Below are 21,824 nucleotides of genomic sequence, written 5' to 3'. Positions count from 1 at the left end.
GTTCCTGTGAAAATGAGGGATAGAAATGGCAAGATTAGGGAACCATGGATGACAGGTGAAATTGTGAAACCAGCTAAGAGGAAAAAGGAAGCATACATAAGGTCTAGGCGGCTGAAGAAAGACGAAGCTTTGGAAGAATATCGGGAATGTAGGACCAATCTGAAACGAGGAATTAAGAGGGCTAAAAGGGGTCATGAAATATCTTTAGCAAACAGGGTTAAGGAAAATCCCAAAGCCTTTTATTCATATATAAGGAGCAAGAGGGTAACTAGAGAAAGGATTGGCCCACTCAAGGACAAAGGAGGAAAATTATGCGTGGAGTCAGAGAAAATGGGTGAGATTCTAAATGAGTACTTTGCATCGGTATTCACCGAGGAGAGGGACATGACGGATGTTGAGGTTAGGGACAGATGTTTGATTACTCTAGGTCAAGTCGGCATAAGGAGGGAGGAAGTGTTGGGTATTCTAAAAGGCATTAAGGTGGACAAGTCCCCAGGTCCGGATAGGATCTATCCCAGGTTACTGAGGGAAGCGAGAGAGGAAATAGCTGGGGCCTTAACAGATATCTTTGCAGCATCCTTAAACACGGGTGAGGTCCCAGAGGACTGGAGAATTGCTAATGTTGTCCCCTTGTTTAAGAAGGGTAGCAGGGATAATCCAGGTAATTATAGACCAGTGAGCCTGACGTCAGTGGTAGGGAAGCTGCTGGAGAAGATACTGAGGGATAGGATCTATTCCCATTTGGAAGAAAATGGGCTTATCAGTGATCGGCAACATGGTTTTGTGCAGGGAAGGTCATGTCTTACCAACTTAATAGAATTCTTTGAGGAAGTGACAAAGTTGATTGATGAGGGAAGGGCTGTAGATGTCATATACATGGACTTCAGTAAGGCATTTGATAAGATTTCACATGGTAGGTTGATGGAGAAAGTGAAGTCGCATGGGGTCCAGGGTGTACTAGCTAGATGGATAAAGAACTGGCTGGGCAACAGGAGACAGAGAGTAGCAGTGGAAGGGAGTTTCTCAAAATGGAGACGTGTGACCAGTAGTGTTCCACAGGGATCCGTGCTGGGACCACTGTTGTTTGTGATGTACATAAATGATTTGGAGGAAAGTATAGGTGGTCTGATTAGCAAGTTTGCAGACGACACTAAGATTGGTGGAGTAGCAGATAGTGAAGAGGACTGTCAGAGAATACAGCAGAATATAGATGGATTGGAGAGTTGGGCAGAGAAATGGCAGATGGAGTTCAATCCGGGCAAATGCGAGGTGATGCATTTTGGAAGATCCAATTCAAGAGTGAACTATACAGTAAATGGAAAAGTCCTGGGGAAAATTGATGTACAGAGAGATTTGGGTGTTCAGGTCCATTGTTCCCTGAAGGTGGCAACGCAGGTCAATAGAGTGGTCAAGAAGGCATACGGCATCGTACGGGGTATTGAGTACAAGAGTTGGCAGGTCATGTTACAGTTGTATAAGACTTTGGTTTGGCCACATTTGGAATACTGCGTGCATTTCTGGTCGCCACATTACCAAAAGGATGTAGATGCTTTGGAGAGGGTGCAGAGGAGGTTCACCAGGATGTTGCCTGGTATGGAGGGCGCTAGCTATGAAGAGAGGTTGAGTAGATTAGGATTATTTTCATTAGAAAGACGGAGGTTGAGGGGGGACCTGATTGAGGTGTACAAAATCATGAGAGGTATAGACAGGGTGGATAGCAAGAAGCTTTTTCCCAGAGTGGGAGATTCAATTACTAGGGGACATGAGTTCAAAGTGAGAGGGGAAAAGTTTAGGGGGGATATGCGTGGAAGGTTCTTTACGCAGAGGGTGGTGGGTGCCTGGAACGCGTTGCCAGCGGGGGTGGTAGACGCGGGCACGATAGCGTCTTTTAAGATGTATCTAGACAGATACATGAATGGGCAGGAAACAAAGAGATACAGACCGTTAGAAAATAGGCGACAGGTTTAGATAGAGGATCTGGATCGGCGCAGGCTTGGAGGGCCGAAGGGCCTGTTCCTGTGCTGTAGTTTTCTTTGTTCTTTGAGCTGAGATGATTGACCTCCAACAACCACAACCATCTTCCTTTGTGCTGGGTATGACTCCAACCATTGGAGAGTTTTCCTCCTGGTTTTCATTGACTCCAATTTGCTAGGGCTCCTTGATGCCATACTCAGTCAAATGCTGCCTTGATGTTAAGAGCAGTCACTCTCACCTCACCTCTTGCATTCAGCTCTTTTGTCCATGTTTGAACCAAGGCTGCAATGAGGTCAGGAACTGTGTGGCCCTGGTGGAACCCAAACTGAGCGTCAGTGAACAGGTTATTGCTGAGCAAGTCCTGCTTGATGGCGCTGTTAATGACATCTTCCATCACTTTGATGATCGAGAGTAGACTGATAGGGTGGTAATTGGCTGGGTTGGATTTGTACTGCTTTTTGTGGACAGGGCATACCTAGGCAATTGTCCGCATTACCGGGTAGATGCCAGTGTTGTCGCCATACTGGAATAGCTTGGCTAGGGGCATGGCTAGTTCTGGAGCACAAGTCTTCAGTACTATTGCCGGAATGTTGTCAGGGCCCATAGCCTTTGCAGTCTCCATTGCCTTCAGCAGTTTCTTGATATCACATGGAGTAAATCAGATTGGCTGAAGACTGGCAAATGCTGGGGACCTCAGGAGGAGGGAGATGGATCATCCACTCGGCACTTCTAGCTGAAGATGGATGCAAGTGCTTCAGCCTTGTTTTTTGCACTGATGTACCGGGCTCCCCCATCGTTGAGGATGTGGATATTTGTGAAGCCTCCTCCTCCTGTCAGTTATTTAATTGTTCACCGCCATTCACGACTGGATGTGGCAGGACTGCAGAGCTTCGATCTGATCTGTCAGTTATGGGATCGCTTAGCCCTGTCTATTGCATGCTGCTTCCACTGTTTGGCATGCAAGTACTCCTGTGTTGTAGCTTCACCAGCCTGACCCCTCATTTTGAGGTCTGCCTGGTGCTGCTCCTTGCATTTCCTCCTGCACTCTTCATTGAACCTGGGTTGATCCCCTGGCTTGATGGTAATGGTAGAGTGGGGGATATGACTGGCCATGAGATTACAGATTGTGGCAGAAAACAATTCTGCTGCTGCTGATGGCCCACAGCACCTCATGGATGCCCAGTTTTGAGTTGCTCGATCTGTTTGAAATCTATCCCATTTAGCACGATGGTTGTGCCACACAACAAAATGGTGGATTGTCAGCTATCCCTAGATTCGAGGATGACATCTACTCAAGGTCACTGCCCCCCCCCCCCCCCCAAGGAGCAGGATAGGGGTTGGGGGGGAGTTGGTGTAAAATGGAGCGGGAGGCCCTGGGGGCTCTTCCTGACCTGCTCCCACTTCCACCGCCACGTTACATAGGGTGGCGGCGGCCAGAAATGGCCTGCCCGCCCCAGTCCAATCAAGACCCTTAAGTGACCACTTAAGGGCCTTTTCCCGCCTCCACGCCGAATTTACGCGTGGGAAGCGGGCGTCCTAGACCCGAGAGAAGCCACCTGACAATCAGCTGGCTCTCTGGTGGTCTAGGGGAGGGAGTCCTCATGATCGGCACCCTGTGCCCGACAGAGGGCCGCCGCCGATATCCCAATCACCCTCAACACGTCCCCTGTTCCTCCCCCCCCCCCCCTTTCGACCACCGGGGCCCGACTGATCACCCTGGCAAGGCAACAAAATTTTACCTGCGTTACGGGCTCCCCGACATCTTCAGGTGGCTGGGCTGCAGTCCCAGTAGTGGCCACCGCTCCTGGTGGCGCTGCTGGGACTGAGAGCTGCCAGCTTGTTGATTGGCCAGCAGCTTTATTAAGCGGGACATGCTGCCTCAAGCGGGTGGAAGTCCCGCTTCAGAGCAATTACAGGACTGAGACCCGCAAAACCCCGGAACCCCGGGCCAGGTGGAAGCGGGTTCACCACCGACTTTTCAGCCAGTGGACGGCTCCCATTTGCTTCGGGTAAAATCCCAGCCCACGAGTTTCTGCCGTGGCTCTTCAGGTGACCAAACAGGCCGATTCTCGACCTGCAGATCTTTGGGCAAATGGGGCAGGATGTCCTACGAGGTAGTGGGATCTGGAGTGCAGGATTTGCTTCCTTTTCTTTCCTTCTCTGCCGCCGCTCTACCGCATCATTAAGGCGTTTGGACTCAAAGTCTGATGCAGCTTGATGGACAAGTTGTGGCCATTTTGAATGATTGGTAACAAGCTCCTCTCAGTCATCAATGTCAATGCTGCCGTGCTTCAAACAGAGTTTGAGTGTCTTTGAAGCATTTTCTTTGTCTTCCCCTGGAACACTGACCGTTTGAGAGTTGAGAAAACAGGCCCTGGTGGGGGAGACGGTTTTCAGTCATCTGGACACAGTGTCCAGTCCATCGAAGTTGGTTTTGCAGGAGTTTTGTCTGAATGCTTCTGGAGCTGGCTTCACGAAGGACACTGGTGTTTGCTTAACCTCTGACATGGCCTTTGTTGCCCGATAAATCCAGGAAAAATGTCGAAAACAACACCAGGAACTCTTCTTTGCATTCATCGACCTGACCAAAGCATTTGACTCAGTAAATCATGAATCTCTGTGAATTGTGCTCCAAAGATTTGGATGTCCAAGAAACTTCTTCACAAGCCTGCAATTGCTCCGTGATGGTATGACTGCAACTGTCTTGAGTGGGTGATCTGAAACAGATGCCTTAAAAATCCAGACTGGGGTAAAGCAAGGCTGTGTGATAACCCTCATACAGTGGCTATTCATCCCGTAAAATATCAGCTACCCTCTGGTGTGAGTATTAAATACAGCCTAGATGGAAAACTCTTTAACCTCCGTCGCCTCCATGCCCAAACTAAACTGATCACCAAAGACATACATGATCTACAGTTTCTGGATGACTGCAGTGTTGTTGCTCACTCTGCACTAGATATACAAGCCACTCTCAATGTCTTCAATTCTGCATACAAGAGACTCAGGCTGTTCTTGAATCTTGCCAAAACAAAACTCATATATCAACCCACACCTGCTCAGCCAAATATTCCACCTCCCATATATGTTGCAGGAGAGATTTTGGAATATGTTGAGCACTTCCCGTACCTTGGTAGCCACCTCTCTCAAAAGACCACCATTGACGAGGAGATCCAATACCGGATCAGCTGTGCCGGCTCCGCTTTCTACAAAGTATGGCAGAGAGTGTTTGACAACAAAGACCCCCCATAAGTCAACAAAAGTCCTAGTGTACAGAGCGGTTGTTGTCACCACACTGCTGTACTGCAGTGAGACCTGGACTCTGTAGCAGCAACGCATAAGAGCGCTGGAGAAATTCCATTGGGCAAAGCCTCCACCACATCATCTGGATTCAATGGGAGAATGATGAGTATCCTCGATGTGAGTACTGGCAGTTATTAGTGGAGAAAGCAATTTGGAGGTACAAGATATAATATCGAGTCGCTCTGAACAGGCTCCAGAAGCTGGCCGAGCGCGTCTACCCTGAGGCACAGTGTGGCTTTCGTGCAGAGCGATTGACCATTGACATGCTGTTCTCCCTTCGTCAGATACAGGAGAAATGCCGTGAACAACAAATGCCCCTCTACATTGCTTTCATTGATCTCACCAAAGCCTTTGACCTCGTCAGCAGACGTGGTCTCTTCAGACTACTAGAAAAGATCGGATGTCCACCAAAGCTACTAAGTATCATCACCTCATTCCATGACAATATGAAAGGCACAATTCAACATGGTGGCTCCTCATCAGAGCCCTTTCCTATCCTGAGTGGTGTGAAACAGGGCTGTGTTCTCGCACCCACACTTTTTGGGATTTTCTTCTCCCTGCTGCTTTCACATGCGTTCAAATCCTCTGAAGAAGGAATTTTCCTCCACACAAGATCAGGGGGCAGGTTGTTCAACCTTGCCCGTCTAAGAGCGAAGTCCAAAGTACGGAAAGTCCTCATCAGAGAACTCCTCTTTGCTGACGATGCTGCTTTAACATCTCACACTGAAGAATGCCTGCAGAGTCTCATCGACAGGTTTGCGTCTGCCTGCAATGAATTTGGCCTAACCATCAGCCTCAAGAAAACGAACATCATGGGGCAGGATGTCAGAAATGCTCCATCCATCAATATTGGCGACCACGCTCTGGAAGTGGTTCAAGAGTTCACCTACCTAGGCTCAACTATCACCAGTAACCTGTCTCTAGATGCAGAAATCAACAAGCGCATGGGTAAGGCTTCCACTGCTATGTCCAGACTGGCCAAGAGAGTGTGGGAAAATGGCGCACTGACACGGAACACAAAAGTCCGAGTGTATCAGGCCTGTGTCCTCAGTACCTTGCTCTACGGCAGCGAGGCCTGGACAACGTATGCCAGCCAAGAGCGACGTCTCAATTCATTCCATCTTCGCTGCCTTCGGAGAATACTTGGCATCAGGTGGCAGGACTATATCTCCAACACAGAAGTCCTTGAAGCGGCCAACACCCCCAGCTTATACACACTACTGAGTCAGCGGCGCTTGAGATGGCTTGGCCATGTGAGCCGCATGGAAGATGGCAGGATCCCCAAGGACACACTGTACAGCGAGCTCGCCACTGGTATCAGACCCACCGGCCGTCCATGTCTCCGCTATAAAGACGTCTGCAAACGCGACATGAAATCGTGTGACATTGATCACAAGTCGTGGGAGTCAGTTGCCAGCATTCGCCAGAGCTGGCGGGCAGCCATAAAGACAGGGCTAAATTGTGGCGAGTCGAAGAGACTTAGTAGTTGGCAGGAAAAAAGACAGAGGCGCAAGGGGAGAGCCAACTGTGCAACAGCCCCGACAAACAAATTTCTCTGCAGCACCTGTGGAAGAGCCTGTCACTCCAGAATTGGCCTTTATAGCCACTCCAGGCGCTGCTTCACAAACCACTGACCACCTCCAGGCGCGTATCCATTGTCTCTCGAGATAAGGAGGCCCAAAAGAAGAAGAAAGAAAAGAATATAATATTATACATCCAGTGTACTGCAACATTAAAGTGCACCGGCTTAAGTGTGACTTCTTCCCTTACGTTGTATTGGCACCAGTACGCTATATAAGCCTCGTAACATAAGAGCTCAAGCGATGTATTCACCCTAAATGCCGGAGGTGTGTTTCAGAGGCTGTAAGCACTGGTATTTATCCTGGTACTATCTGGTTGAATAGCTTGTGTTCAATGACTGCAGATTATCCCAGATATACTGGAAAGATTATGAAATTTCTGATTTAAAACAATGCTACAGACCTAGAAGTAATAAACCAAAAGTGCTGGAAACCTTCAGTAGGCTGTGCCATATCTGTGGAGGGAGAAACAGAGGTCACGTTTCAGGTCGATGATCTTTCATCAGAATCTGAAACGTTAACCCTGTGTTTCTCCTGCCACAGGTGCTGCCTGACCTGCTGAGTATTTCCACCAGTTTCTGTTTTGCTTTCAGATTTCCAATATCCACAGTATTTTGCTTTTATTTTTATTGCACGGAAGCAGCTGGTTCTCGAAAAAAAAAGGCATATTGATATGGTGAATCTCAGCAATGACCTACCACTCAGTCTTATTTCCTTCCAATAATTAAGCATTTTTGTTTTTTATAGTTTCTCCTGAAGGCATGATACTGAGGAAAATCAGGCAGATGCACTCTGGAAATAATAGGACAGAGGACTTGCTTAATAATATTGGAAGCACCTTTTTAATTAACAACACACCTTGCATTTATACTATGTCTTTAATGTTGGAATACTTCCCAAGGCACTGCACAGGAGTGTTATCAGGCAAAATTTGCCATTGAGCCACATAAGGAGATATTGGGACAGGTGACCAAAAGCTTGTTCAGAAAGGTAGGTATTAAGGAGCATCTTAAAAGAGGAGAGTGAGGCGGAGAGGTTTATGGAGGGAGTTCTAGAGCCTAGGCCGAGGCAGCTGAAGGCATGAGTGCCAACGGTGGAATGATGAAAATCATGGATGTGCAAGAGGCCTGAATTGGTGGAGTGCAGAGATCTTGAATTAACATTCAGTGCTCGTATTCGCTTTAACACGCGCTCGGACAGTACATTGGGTTACAGTTTCATTGCCACGGGCCACCTATGGCATCTTTCCCAAATAGCCATCCTTTATGTATGAGCTTATGTTCTGAGTATCAGCATGTTATTTGACTGTGTGGAGAGGGGATTGACTGGATAGCAGTCAGGAGTGAGAATATGCTCCTGTTGCTACAGTGGCTGGGGTCTGCTGTTTTAACACAGACTGACTGGGTATTGAACCCAGGATCCTTCAGGCCTATATGGCTGTTGGATACTGTGCAATGTACTTATCGACTGAATCATTGGGAGAGCCGTTGGTTGACTCGTTGTTTAATCAATTCCAAGTTAGCATCTGATTGAAAGCTACATGGAAACAAAGTGTAAAAGAAAATAAAGATTGCTACTGTTGGCTTACCCAACTTGTATGCCTCTTGCTGGCTGGTCCATGGTATAGATTAGTTGCCCTGGTTCGAAGAGAATGCATGATGGTGCACGATATTTTTGGCCTTGGGAACTGGGTGGAAGTAGGGGTTTGGAGCAAAGAAAGCCAGAGGGAAAATATAATTCCTAACTTTGCACACTTTCTCTTGGTGCAGGTATGAAAAAGAGAAGGCAGCAGCGAAAGAAGAGCTGTCGAAGCTTGCTCAGCAAGAACAAGTGGTAACCATTGCTGACTTCAAACAGCCCGCAATTTCAAACGAGGAGCAGCAAAACATCAAGAAGCTAGTAAGTCAATGATGGGGAAAATCAGGCAGGCATGCTCAGGGAAATAACAGAGCACTATTAATATCCGTAGTGTCTTTCCAATTAAAGTTCAATAGTAGTCTTAAATTTAACAGATCCTGAGGTAGTATGTTGGCGGTCAGCTATGACTGTTTAGCAAAGAAACGTGGAAACGTTTGTTGGGTGGTTTATCACTGGCTGCAAAATTTGGAAACGGAGTCATCCTGTGCTACTGTGCATACTTCTGTTGATGGTTAATTGATATGTTGTTGATGGCAGATGTGCAACAGTGCCTAAAGTCTGACTGGCTTGTGCAATGTTGTTAGGAATATGATGGACTGAGTTTGATTCCCAGCTTGCACTGAGATAGTTTAATCTGTCAAGGACAGTGAATGGGGCACTGCGACTGGCTTCGTTACCCCACCTAGCCTTGTGAGGTGGAGGATAAATTAGTTTGATAATTGCCCTTGATTCATGTTCATTGACTTGGGCTGGAGAGTTTGTGTATGGATGTCATGTAAAAAGAGGCTGGAATTGCAGTGATGCTTTCTGTAGTTGAATATCCTGCCTATGCTCATGGGCTAATACATGAGTGGCAGCTTGAGTGAGGCATAAGGGGACTTCTGTGCCTGTGGAGTTGTACCTCAGCAAGAGTCAGTGCTTTCATGCTGGAGAAAATTACCCCCTTCAAAAAATAATCATTCAGGTTAAGTCAGAACTGTGTGAGGTGTGTATTTTTCAATTCTAGATGGCTTGTGAACTGTGGTTATTTGTATTCACTGATAATTCATGCCACAGTTAAGGATGGCCTGCTTTGAATTTCAACAAATAGTCCATGTTTAACTCATAAGTGTTGCTGCATTTTATGTTAGTGTTGCTTATCATTAGATTTTCACCCAGTTATTCCTATTGTTACAGCCACGTGGTGAGGGGTGTGGGTGGTTCCCGTAAAGTTAATGGGAGGCGCACTGCTGCTGCGAAGGGGAACGGGGTCCAAATTTTGATCCCAACTGCTAAAAATGTTCAAAGCCCAGAAGATTTAGTCCTATTAGCGCAATGTGGGACAGATGGACGGACAAAAATTATAGTAAGTCACCTCCCATAAATATATAAATTGAGTCCCACAAGAATGTTGCAGTATCCTGGGATAGTTATCCAATTCTTGGTTTAATCTTCCCTCTGCCAATCACTGGTTCCTGATTCACGTTGTCTTCTCTCTACTTTTTTTCAACTTTGGTGGTGTCTTGCATGATGGACTTTCTTCACTTTATAAAGAGCCATGCTAATATTTTCATCCATCTAGTGACCTTGAAGTGTTACTCCTCCTTTCCATAATGGAGTGGATTATGGCATGAAATGAAAGAAGAAGGAAAATCTAATAAGGAAGGGTTCGAAGTCACATCAAAGGAATACTGATAACGACTGTACCAGCAGTCAGAGTTCAGCTTTATGCGTGAGACACCTTGGGTTAATTGGTGGCACTCTCATCTCTTGAGTAGATTTGAGTGAAACACCAGGACTTAATTGCTTAATGTAGACAGATTCTACACTGAATGAGTGCTGCTTTTTCTGAGATGCCATCGATTGGATGAGATGTTAAATTGAGTTCCTGTTTGCTTGGTCTAGTCGTTCAGATGGATCTAAAAGATCCCTTGGCACAAATAAAAGAACAGGCAGTACTTTTGATCTACATCGCTTCCTCAACTAATGCTATCAAAAGTTGATGTAACTGGTCATTCATCTCACTGTGTGTGGGAGGTAGTGTTGCCGATGGCTGCTATGTTTCCTTACATAATAATCACTGCAATCCAGGAAAGTAATCCATCGTGTGAAACACTTTCAGACGTTGGAGAATGTGTTGAGCTATATTAAAGTTTCTGTTTTAAATGTACATTCTGGGTGTCGCACTCTTTCTGCTGCTAAATAGCCTTCCTGTGTGATGTAAGATTCTATGACTCGAGGTCAATCTTCTGATTGGAATTTCAGAAATGAGTTTGTGCGTGTGAAATTTTCATAACATGATGTACCCGTTTGAACTGTGAAAATCATCAAGCAGAATATGTCTCGATACTGTTCTTGCAGTCTTGGTAATGTGATGAAGTGATGGTGGTCTGCAACAGGGATGGGAGTAATTTGAGGTGGTGAATGAAAAGAAAAAAGACTTGCATTTATATAGTACCTTTTGCAACTTCAGGAAGTCCCAAAGCGCTTTACGAGCAATGAAGTACTCTTAGAAGTGTTGTAGTGTAGGAAACACAGCCAATTTGCAGACAGCAAGTTCCTACAAGCAATAATGTGATAACCAGATCATCTGTTTTCACTTGTGTGTTTTTTTTTATTCATTCATAGGATATGAGCGTCGCTGGCAAGGCCTGCATTTATTGCCCATCCCTAATTGCCCTTGGGAAGGTGGTGGTGAGCCGCCACCTTGAACCATTGGAGTCCATGTGGTGTAGGTACATGCACAGTGCTGTTGGGAAGGGAGTTCCAGGATTTTGACCCAGCGACAGTGAAGGGACAATGATATAGTTCTAAGTCAGGTTGGTGTGTGGCTTAGAGGGGAACTTGCAGGTGGTGGTGATCCCATGCGTCTGCTGCCCTTGTCCTTTTTTCCCTAAAATATATTGGTAGCAAATAAGTTTGACAAGATTGAGCAACAGCTAGCCCTGCTATATGTACGGAAAGCCTATGACTTTATTTTTGGGTTGTAGCCTCAAAGTAGTTTGAACCGGGTGTACGTTGTCAGTCAGTGAAGCTTTTCCCTCTTAGTGAGACCATTTGCTTTTGTGTGTGTTACTGTTCGTTGAGCATTAATCCTGGTTCACAGTTTGGACTGTTGTACCTAGTCGTGTTAATAACCAGGACTTGAATTACAAATATAAATACAATTCTTCAAGCAAAAAAAAAATCTCAATTTAATTTGGGTAAAACTAAAGGAATACTCCAGAATAAAGCTTTGTAATGTGTTCCCCTTCTCCCAGCCATATAAGTTATAACTACGTTCTCGTCCCATGCATGTCGATCGGGGCAGTTGCCTACAAATGGACTGTGAGATCTGGAACTTGTCATTTTGCTTTTTGGCTTCAGCACTCAGCACCCCAGACTGCTCATTTCATAGTGCAGCAGCAGTGAATGTCTGGAACCTAAGAGCAGATCGCGTTGCTATGGGGTTTTTCCAAGATCTATGGGAGGGGTGCCATTGCATGGGAAGGGTTGGGTGGAAGTGTGATTGTCCTTGGTCAGTTAATGAATACAATTATTTTTATATTTTAATTGTTAATATTGCTTATTTTATGTTATTTGTAGCTGATTTTATTTTGAAAACTACACGTGGAGACCACGTTCTGCCTGTCAGGTTTTTACACTACAGAGGTGCAGCTGACTGCAGACTTGGGGGTTTTTCTGCCTTAAATTAATTTTTTCCTTCCATTTCCACCCCCCCTTCCCCCCCCAGCTTGTATGAAGTTGAGTATGTTTTGCAGATGCTGCCAGCCTTCCATTTCTCAACCCTTTTTTCTAGTGTTTGCAAGCTGTTCACCCATGGAAGTCAGCACAACCGAGTAAGGTCTTGTTTTCATCTGACATCCCCACACTCAAAACTGCAGCAGGATAGCAATCAAAAGCAGGGAGTCTAGCTGATGATGTCTCAGTTGAAATCAGCTAACTCAAAAAAGCAATTCTTATGGGGTTAGCAGATGAACCATTTGAAAATTCCTTGTATATCTGTGCTCTGGTAAAGCTGTGCTGCGACGCAAGACTAAAGACAAAACAAATAATTGGTGGAATGTGACCTGAAGGGAAAAGCTGCTCAGTGTAATATGATGAAGGGGCTCTCCTTGCCCTGAATTATGCCAGTTACTGAAAACATCTTTCTGCTATTACTGGAGGCACTTCTTTAATGTCATGAGTTGATAGCATCCTGATTTGCTACTATTTGTCCCCTGCTTCCCTGTCCAGTCCAGTTCATTTAAGCCCAACTAATATAACTGTATTCTATGGAGTTTAATCAACTGTTTAATTCACACGAGCTATCTGTGTGAGCTGCTTGTACTTGGTGTATATCCATCTCCAGTGTTCTGCCTCTGTTGTCCCGGTACTCAGAAGACATAGCAAGCTCCAGTAATTCCAAACCGATTGATTCACACATCAGGTGCTGGAACTGTAAGAACAAGGAGGATTAATCTGTGCTATGAGAGTCCCTTGCTTTCATGAACTAAACAAATCAGTGATGTCACTCAAACCAATGCACTTTAACATTGTGCAGTATGCTGCTTCTGATGTCCTTGATTCAGATTATTCACTTCGCTACCACCGACACACACAAAGCCCCTAGTATTACGCTGCTCAAAATACTCAGACAACTCCGATTTGGAAGTACAAAATCTGTAATTGTACTTCTGGACATTTTTGCAGTTCAAGTGAATTACAGTATGAAAATTTCTTGGCCAATGCTACTGCCACTGCAATCATCATTTATTTATTTATGTGTTGCCTTTAATGTAGAAAAGCATTGCAAATGCTTCATAGAGAAATGCTTAAAAAAAAAAGTGCTGAGCAAAGCAGGGAGATTTTGAGGGATTGGAAAGCTTTTCCAAAGAGATGGGTTTTAAGGAAGGCGTTAAAGGAGGAGAGGGAAATGGAGGGTTTTAGGGAGGTCATTCCAGAGCCCGAGACCCAGGTAGTTGAAAGCACGGTCACCGCTGTGATGGGGTAAAGAAAAATGGAAAGCTCGGAGGGGTGGTGGTGGTTATAGATAATGGGAGAGGCAAAGCCATGAAGGGATTTAAAATGAAGATGAGAGTTTTAAATTGGATACCTCGACAAACCAGGACCCACTGTTTATCAGTAAGGAATGGGGTTATGAGTGATTGGAACTTGGTGGGGATAGGATACAAACAGTAAAATGTTGAATAAGCTGAAATATATGGAGGCTGGAAGTTGGGAGCCAGGCCAAGAAAGCATCAAAATAGTTGAATCTGAAGGTGACAAAGGCAGGGCTGGAGTGTTTTGGTAGCAGATGGGCTGAGGTAGGGTTGGAGGCAGACCTCTGAGGTTGTAGTAGGCAGTTTTTCTGTTGGAGAGGATGTGGGAATAGTCTGGTTCAGTCTGAGACAGTGGTTGGGCAAGGGGTAGAATCAGTGGCAAGGGTACTGAATTTGTGGTGCAGTCCAAAGATGTTGGTCTTCCCAATTACTGTTAAATTTTTTCTGAAACCCTGCAAACTGAACTCTAAATCTGGTGTGATTATTGCATACTTCACACAGCTGCCTTCTGTGGAAAAACGTAAGTAACAGACTGTAATTGACAATAAGGAAATAAGCAAAATGCCAGCGGTACAAGGAGACCTAAAAGTAAGTCAAGAGGGTATTTGGTGGATTTAATACAAGTAAAAAATGATATTTGGTAAAATAATGGTACTTAAGATGGACAAATCTCTAGGAGTTGATGGCTTCCACCCAGAATATTGAACGAAATAGATGAATAAATTGCAGGTGCATTAGTCATAATTTTCCAAAGCGCTCTTGTCTGAGGAATTTTGCCTTTGGATTGGAAGATTACAAATATTAAACTATAATTTAAGCAGGGTGGGAGGGAGAAACCAGGTAACTATGGCTCTGTCAGTTTAATATCAATTTTAGGGAAGATACCATCAGGGACAGTGTGACTTGGCCAAGTATAAGATGATTAAAGACAGTGAGCACAGTTTGTGAAGGGTTGGTCATGTCTGACGAATCTTTGAATTTTTTGAAGAGCTCATTGACATGGTTTTTTAAGGTGTGTCTATTAATGTTGTCGATGTGGACTTCCAAAAAAACATTTGATATGGTTCGGTTCAAGCGATTGTTAGCAGAAATGAAAGTGCTAATTTGGAGGTAACCTTGTGACACAGGTTGGTAATTGCTGGAAGGTAGGAGATAGACAGTATAGGTAAATCGTTCCTTTGCTGATTTGGTGGGATGTGACATGTTCTCCAGGGATCTACTGGGGCTTTGGCTTTTCTGAATGAATAGAGAGTTGTATACTCAAGCTTGCAGATGACTCTAAGTTAGGCGCAGTAAGTTGTGTGGATGGGATGAAGAAGTTGCAAAGGGACATCGGCAAATGGAGTCCAATGTGGGGAAGTGTGAGATCATCTAGTTTAGAGCCAAAGAGGAGAGATAATTTCTTAATGGGGAGAGACTAGGAGCTCTGGAGGAGGAAAGGGATTTGGGTGATGTACACAAATCACTAAAAGCTGGTGCACAGGTGCCAAAAGTAATCAAAAAGGCCAATGAATGAGATTTGGTCAGGTCCCATCTGGATTAGTGTGCTCAGTTTTGGGCACTGAACCTTGAAGGCTATATTGGCTTTGGAGGGGATACAGCACAGATTCACCAGATTTATGCCAGGGAGGACAGGTTGGATAAACACGGTTTGTGCTCCCTTAAGTTTAGGAGGTTGTGGGGGTGATCGTGTTTAAAATGATAAAGGGATTTGATAAGGTCAGCAACTGACCTCAGTCCTATTCTTAGCCTGAGAGGTGTACTTTTCAACATTGCCACCCACTGGATAGCCGGCAGGAGCTGCAGCCCCACTTAATTTTCCTCACAGACAACCTTGGGCCAGTTATTTCATCGCAACCATTGCTTAGCTTAAGTTCAACTAACTCGAAACAGAGATTAAAAATAGGGCTATTAGTACCTCGGCACCACACCAAGCCTAATCTATCTACAAAGTTATCTTTAAAAGATATATATTTATGCAGGGTTCATTTTTTCCCTGAATTTTCAGAACAGTAGTGGAACAAGGAGTGCCAAAAATAAATACAGAAACTCAAAATCTAAAGTTATTTTTAAAAAAAAAAATCTCAACCTGTTGAAGCAATTTCCACTAACCTCTATGGAACCCCATTAGATCTTTATGAACTACAGATTCAGACGCGTCAAATTCCTGTTAAATCTGGCAATTCCGCTCATGGAATGTGCATTGTACAGATACTGATGCACGACAAAGCAGAATTCATTATATTTGTTGGTTAGTCCGATCCAATTTATTTATCTTGGCTCCTGGTAATTTTTTTAAATTTCTGGTTCCATAGCTCTTGCTGATTGATATCTGGCTGTTCCTGGGAAAAAGAGGGTAAAATGGTGTTGAGGGTTTACATGGATTGCAGAAGCAGGCGATGTTTTACACACTGTGGCATTCTGTGGCTGACTGGCAGAACATATGTTGCTGTCTTATCTCCACCCTAACACATGCTGGAAGTTCAATGGAAATTCATCGGCAAGGATGTGTGTCAGGAATTTGAATTACCTTGGACAGCTGCAACCTAGAAATAGTCCATTATCCAGGACAAATTGGAGTTTAACTCTCGCTGACTTTGTGTTGCTGGTTTCTTTGTTAACAAACAACCTCAGCTCATTTTCGTTTACGACTAAGCAGTGAGAGCCTGTTCATTGTAGCTGCTTCTCTCATTTTTCCTCTTTTTTTTTATTTCCCCCCCGCCCCTATCTCCCCTGCAATAAACTTGCCCCTACTGTTGTGAAGGTGTTGGTTCGTATTGAGGTACAGTGCCAGTGCCTTGTCTGGGAACTCCCTGGCGAAGATCAGCTTACTTCGCACAAGACATATTGAACCCAGGATCTTCTGGTTTGTAATTGCTTAGCTGATCCTGTTCTAAATGTACAGTAGCACAAAATCGTCCTTGGCCTTTTGTAGTGTCATCATTATGTTACAGGACGAGTAATCCGGAGGCGGGAACTAATAAGCCAGAGGATGAGAGTTCCGATCCCACCACCGCACTTGGAGAATTTGAATTCAGTTTTTAAACTTCTGGAAAAGTGACCATGAAGACTGTAGTTAAAAACCCAACTCATTCACTAATGTCCTTTCGGGGCTGGCCTACATGTGACTGCAACTTCACGTCAACATGGTTGACTCTTAATTGCCTTTATTGTGAATGAAAAGAAGAGAATGGAGATGTGGGAGGAAAAGTAAGAATTTTGTAAACAACAAAGAACACACTTTTTTAAAAAAGAAACTTGAACTCTGCATTTTGTACAGTAGTTTGCAATATAAAGCCATGCATTTCTTTTGTAGGGAGGTTTTTTATTGAAAAAAATCTGGTATATAGGTTCTATTTCAGCTCTGGTCATATGATGTAGGTAAGTTTGAAAGCAATAAGCTTTTGCATCTTGGGAACGGATCCAAAAGACAGCAATTCTGACAGTGCAGTACTCCACAAACTGTCAGTCTGCAAGTGAGAATCCAAGCTTCCAGTTGTCTGTAAGTTTAATTCTCTGCTCCACTCTGTCCTTGGCCTCCTCCTGTGTTGCAATGAAACTCCACCTAAGTTTGAGGAACAGCACCTCATCTTTCAATTGGGCACTTTACAGTCTTCTGGACTCAACATTGATTTCAGTGCTTTCAGATCAGAACCTCTGCTGCCATTATTTTGGACAGTAGTGGTTGATAATTCTGCTTTCCCAATTACACCACCTCTAGACCCATCTTGAGTTTCTTTACTTGTCCCATTACCAACCCCATTCATCATCATTCAATTTGTCATTTAATCTCCCCTGCCTTCCACTCCATCACAGGCCCTCCCTTTTGTTCTTCCCTCCTTCCCTTCCTTTGTACTTGCTTAAAACCTGTTAGATCTCTCACGTTTTCCAGTTCTGACAATAGGCCATCAACCTGAAACATTAACTGTTTCTTTCTCCATAGATGTTGCCTGATTTGCTGAGAGTTTCCAGCATTTTCTGTTTTTATCCCTAGTGTCAGCCGAGATTTTGGGCTCAAGTGTCTGAAGTGGGGCTTAAACCCACAATCTTCTGATTCAGAGGCAAGAGTGCGACCCACTGCACCAAGGCTGGCACAGTAGTAAATAAGAAAGCCTTAAAGTAAGCATTTTTAAAAAATTCATTCATGGGATGTTGGTGTTGCTGGCAAGGCCAGCATTTATTGCCCATTCCTAATTGCCCTTGAGGTGATGGTGAGGAGACTCTACGCTCAGCTTTGTTCCTCCTCTTTCCCGCAATTGTTTTGCTTAAGATATAGATATCCCCCATCCCATGTTCACTGCGATGCTGTCATTAAAATATGGGATGGTAGCATAGTAATGTTACTGGACTAGTAATCCAGAGACCAGGCCTAATGCTTCAGAGGCACAAGTTCAAAACCCACTACAGGATTTAAATTCAATTAATTAATAAATATCTATTCTTAGTAATGATGACTATTAAACGACCAGATTGTCAAAAAACCCATCTAGTTCACTAATGTCCTTTGGGGAAGGAAATCTGCCATCCTTACTCAGTCTGGCCTACATGCGACTGCAGACACACAGCAATGTGGTTGACTCTCTTATGAATGCTGGACTTTGTAGCACGATTGTTTTAAAAAAAAAAGGTGACTTTTTTTAACTTAGTGTAAGATGGAGTCTGAAGTCATGTGACCTCATGTCAACTCTACTTAAAGACAAGACTTGGTTACTTGGTTACCAGGACAACAAGAAGCCCAGATCAAAGACTCTTTAAAAAGCAGAGAACACAAGGTTATAACACCTGACGGACAATGGGATTTGCTTTTTCAGACTCAGATCGTAAACAAAGAGCCAGTAGCTCTGAAAATGCAAATGCGAATTGCAATTGCTAACACCTGGAATCAAAATAAGTCCCAGGTGGTTCGGCTGTGGCCAAACTTGTGGGCTCTGCATATTGGGAAAAACAAATGACTATTGACCTGTTTCTGGATAAATTCAGTAGGCTGTAAGGAAGACAAATGCCAGCAGTGACAGCCTCAGAAGAGAGAGAGACTGATGCAGTTGATAGTCTCAACACTGATACAGTGAAAAGCTGTGAATACTTGAACCTGATCTGAAAGTTGAGGTTTGTGGAGAAGGAAAAGACCAACGGGATCACCAGGAATCACCTTTTTCACAGAAGACCAGGTAGAAAGTGCTTGGAAGAAATGAGGAAAGAGGACATTGACTTAGGAAAGGTCTGGGAGATCCAACCCATTACAACTGGGAGGAGCTTAGAATTTTAGTTGCAAAGACTTTGCTTCAAGGAGGGCAGTGTAACTGTGGTTTGAGGTTTTGAAGTGTTTTAATAAATGAAGAAAATACTTTCTCTATAATTTGGAGTATTGGCTACTTACAAAGTACTATTTAGTTAATGGTAATTTTTTAGTTTAGCTGTTAGAATAAAAAGTTTTAATGCGTTCTTGTTGTGTAATTCGTTAACTTGGTCTGGCAAGTTCATATCTCGTGTTTTAATGTTAATGGTTTCACTGAGGTTGTAACAATGCTTAACTGCCCTCTGAAATGGCCTAGCAAGCCACTCAGTTGTATCAAAGAAAAGTTGAACAAGAATAAAACCAACATAGCCTAGGCACCGGAAAGGGCAAAAGCACATCCAGGCCTATCGACCCAGCAAAGTTCTCCTCACTAACGTCTGGGGACGTGCCAAAACTGGGAGAGCTGTCGCACTGACGAATCAAGCAATAGCCTGATATAGTCATTCACTGAATCATACCTTACAGATAATGTCCCAGACTCCTCCATCACCATCTCTGGGTATGGTCTGTCCCACCAGTCGGGATGGAGTAGACCTGGGAGTCCTCAAGATAGACTCTGACCCCATGAAGTCTTATGGCATCAGATCAAACATGGACAAGGAAATCTCCAGCTGATTATCTCCAACCGTCCTCCCTCAGTTGATGAATCAGTGCTCCTTCATGTTGAACATCACTTAGAAGAAGCACTGAGGATAGCAAGGGTACAGAATGTACTCTGGATGGAGGATTTCACCGAGTGGCTGGGTAGCAGCACTACAGATTGAGCGGGCCGAGTCCTGAAGGACATTTCTCCCAGACTGGGCCTGTGGCAGGTGGTGAAAGAACCAACAAGAAAGTAAAACCTGCTTGACATTGCCTTCGCAAATCTACCTGTCGCAGATGCATCTATCCATGACCCTATTAGGAGTGACTACTGCACAGTCCTTGGGGAGACGACATCCCATCTTCACATTGAGGATACCTTCTATCGTGTTGTGTGGCACTACCACCATGTTAAATGGAATAGATTCAGAACAGATCTCGCTGCTCAAAACTGGGCATCCATGAGGCGTTGTGGGCCATCAGCAGCAGAATGGTGTTCAAACATAATCTGTAACCTCGTGACCCAGCATATCTCTGTCTACCATTCCTGTCAACCCAAGAGATAAACCTGGTTCAATGAGGAGTGCAGGAGAGCATGCCAAGAGCAGCACCAGGCAGACGTAAGAATGAGTTGTCAGCCTGGTGAAGCTACAACACAGGACTACAGGCATGCTAAATAGTGGAAGCAGCGTGTAATAGACAGACCTAAGCAATCTCACAACCAACGGATCAGACCAAAGCTTTACAGACCTGCCACATCCAGGCCTGAATGGTGAACAATTAAACAACTGACTGACTGACTGGAGGAAGAAGCTCCTCAATGATGGGGAGCCCAGCACATTAGTGCAAAAGACAAGGTTGAAGCATATGCAACCATCTTCAGCCAGAACTGCAGAATGGATGATCTATCCTGGCCTCCTTCTGAGATCACTAGCATCACAGATGCCAGTCTTCAGCCGATGCAGTTCACTCCATGTGAGATCAAGAAATAACTGAAGCCAGCATTTGCCTGAGTTTGGCATCAAGGAGCCCTAGTAAAATTGAAGTCAATGGGAATCAGGGGGAAAACTCTCTGCTGGTTGGAGTCCTATCTAGCGCAAAGGAAGATGGTTGTAATTGTTGGCCAATCATCTGCAGGCGTTCCTCAGGGTAGTGTCCTAGGCCCAATGATTATCAGCTGCTTCATCAATGACCTTTCCTCCATCATAAGGTCAGAAGTGGGGATGTTCACTGCACAGCGTTCAGTACCATTCGCAACTCCTCCGATACTGAGGGAGTTGGTGCCCACCTGCAGCAAGGCTTGGGCTGAGTAGTGGCAAGTAACATTCATGCCACACAAGTGCCAGGCAATGACAATCTCCAACAAGAGAGAATCTAACCATCTCCCCTTGACATTGAATGGCATTGCCATCGCTGAAACCCGCACCATCAACATCCCAGGGGTTATCATTGACCAGAAACTGAACTAGATCAGTCATATGTGCACTGTGGCTACAAAAACACATCTGAGGCTGGGAATTCTGCAGAAGAGTAGCTCTACCTGACTCTCCAGAGCCTGTCCTCCTTCTACAAGGCACAAGTCAGGAGTGTGATGGAATACTCTCCACCTGCCTGGATGAGTGCGCCTCCAACAACACTCGAGAAGCTCAACACCATCCAGGAGAAAGCAGCCTGCTTGATCGGCACCCCATCCACCACCTTAAACATTTCCTCCACCACCAGCACACAGTGGCAGCATTGTGTACCATTTGCAAACTGGACTGCAACAACTCGCCAAGGCTCCTTCGGCGACACCTTCCATACCCGCAACCTCTACAACCTAGAAGGACAAAGGCAACAGACGCATGGGAACACCACCAAGTTCCCCTCCAAGCCACACACCATCCTGACTGGAAATATGTCGCTGTTCTTTCATTGATTGTGGGTCAAAATCCTGGATCTCCCTCCCTAACAGCATTGTAGATGTATCTACATCACATGGACTGCAGTGGTTCAAGAACGGGCTCACCACCACCTCCTTTCTCAAAGGCAATTAGGGATGGGCGGCACAGTGGCGCAGTGGTTAGCACCGCAGCCTCACAGCTCCAGGGACCCGGGTTCGATTCTGGGTACTGCCTGTGCGAAGTTTGCAAGTTCTCCCTGTGTCTGCGTGGGTTTTCGCCGGGTGCTCCGGTTTCCTCCCACATCCAAAAGACTTGCAGGTGATAGGTAAATTGGCTGTTGTAAATTGCCCCTAGTGTAGGGAGGTGATAGGGAATATGGGATTACTGTAGGGTTAGTATAAATGGGTGGTTGTTGGTCGGCACAGACTCGGTGGGCCGAAGGGCCTGTTTCAGTGCTGTATCTCTAAATAAATAAAATGCTGACCTTGCTAGCGACACTCTCATCCCATGAAGGAACTTTTAAAAAGTAAATCAACCCATGGTACTATTC

General features: G+C 44.9%; 1 protein-coding gene across 1 annotated transcript in view; it reads left to right on the top strand.

The window, feature by feature from the left end:
* chchd6a (coiled-coil-helix-coiled-coil-helix domain containing 6a) overlaps window positions 1-21,824 on the top strand; it is a 388,249-nt gene that overhangs the window by 33,736 nt on the left and 332,689 nt on the right. The window contains exon 4 of the mRNA XM_068052356.1: window positions 8,624-8,753. Within this exon, the coding sequence (XP_067908457.1) occupies window positions 8,624-8,753 (130 nt within the window). The remainder of the gene's footprint in view (window positions 1-8,623; window positions 8,754-21,824) is intronic.

This window comes from Heterodontus francisci, chromosome 19, assembly GCF_036365525.1.
Source record: "Heterodontus francisci isolate sHetFra1 chromosome 19, sHetFra1.hap1, whole genome shotgun sequence".
Lineage (NCBI taxonomy): Eukaryota > Metazoa > Chordata > Chondrichthyes > Heterodontiformes > Heterodontidae > Heterodontus > Heterodontus francisci.
The sequence above is the reverse complement of the archived record's forward strand: the minus strand, read 5'-3'. Positions and strand labels throughout refer to the sequence as shown.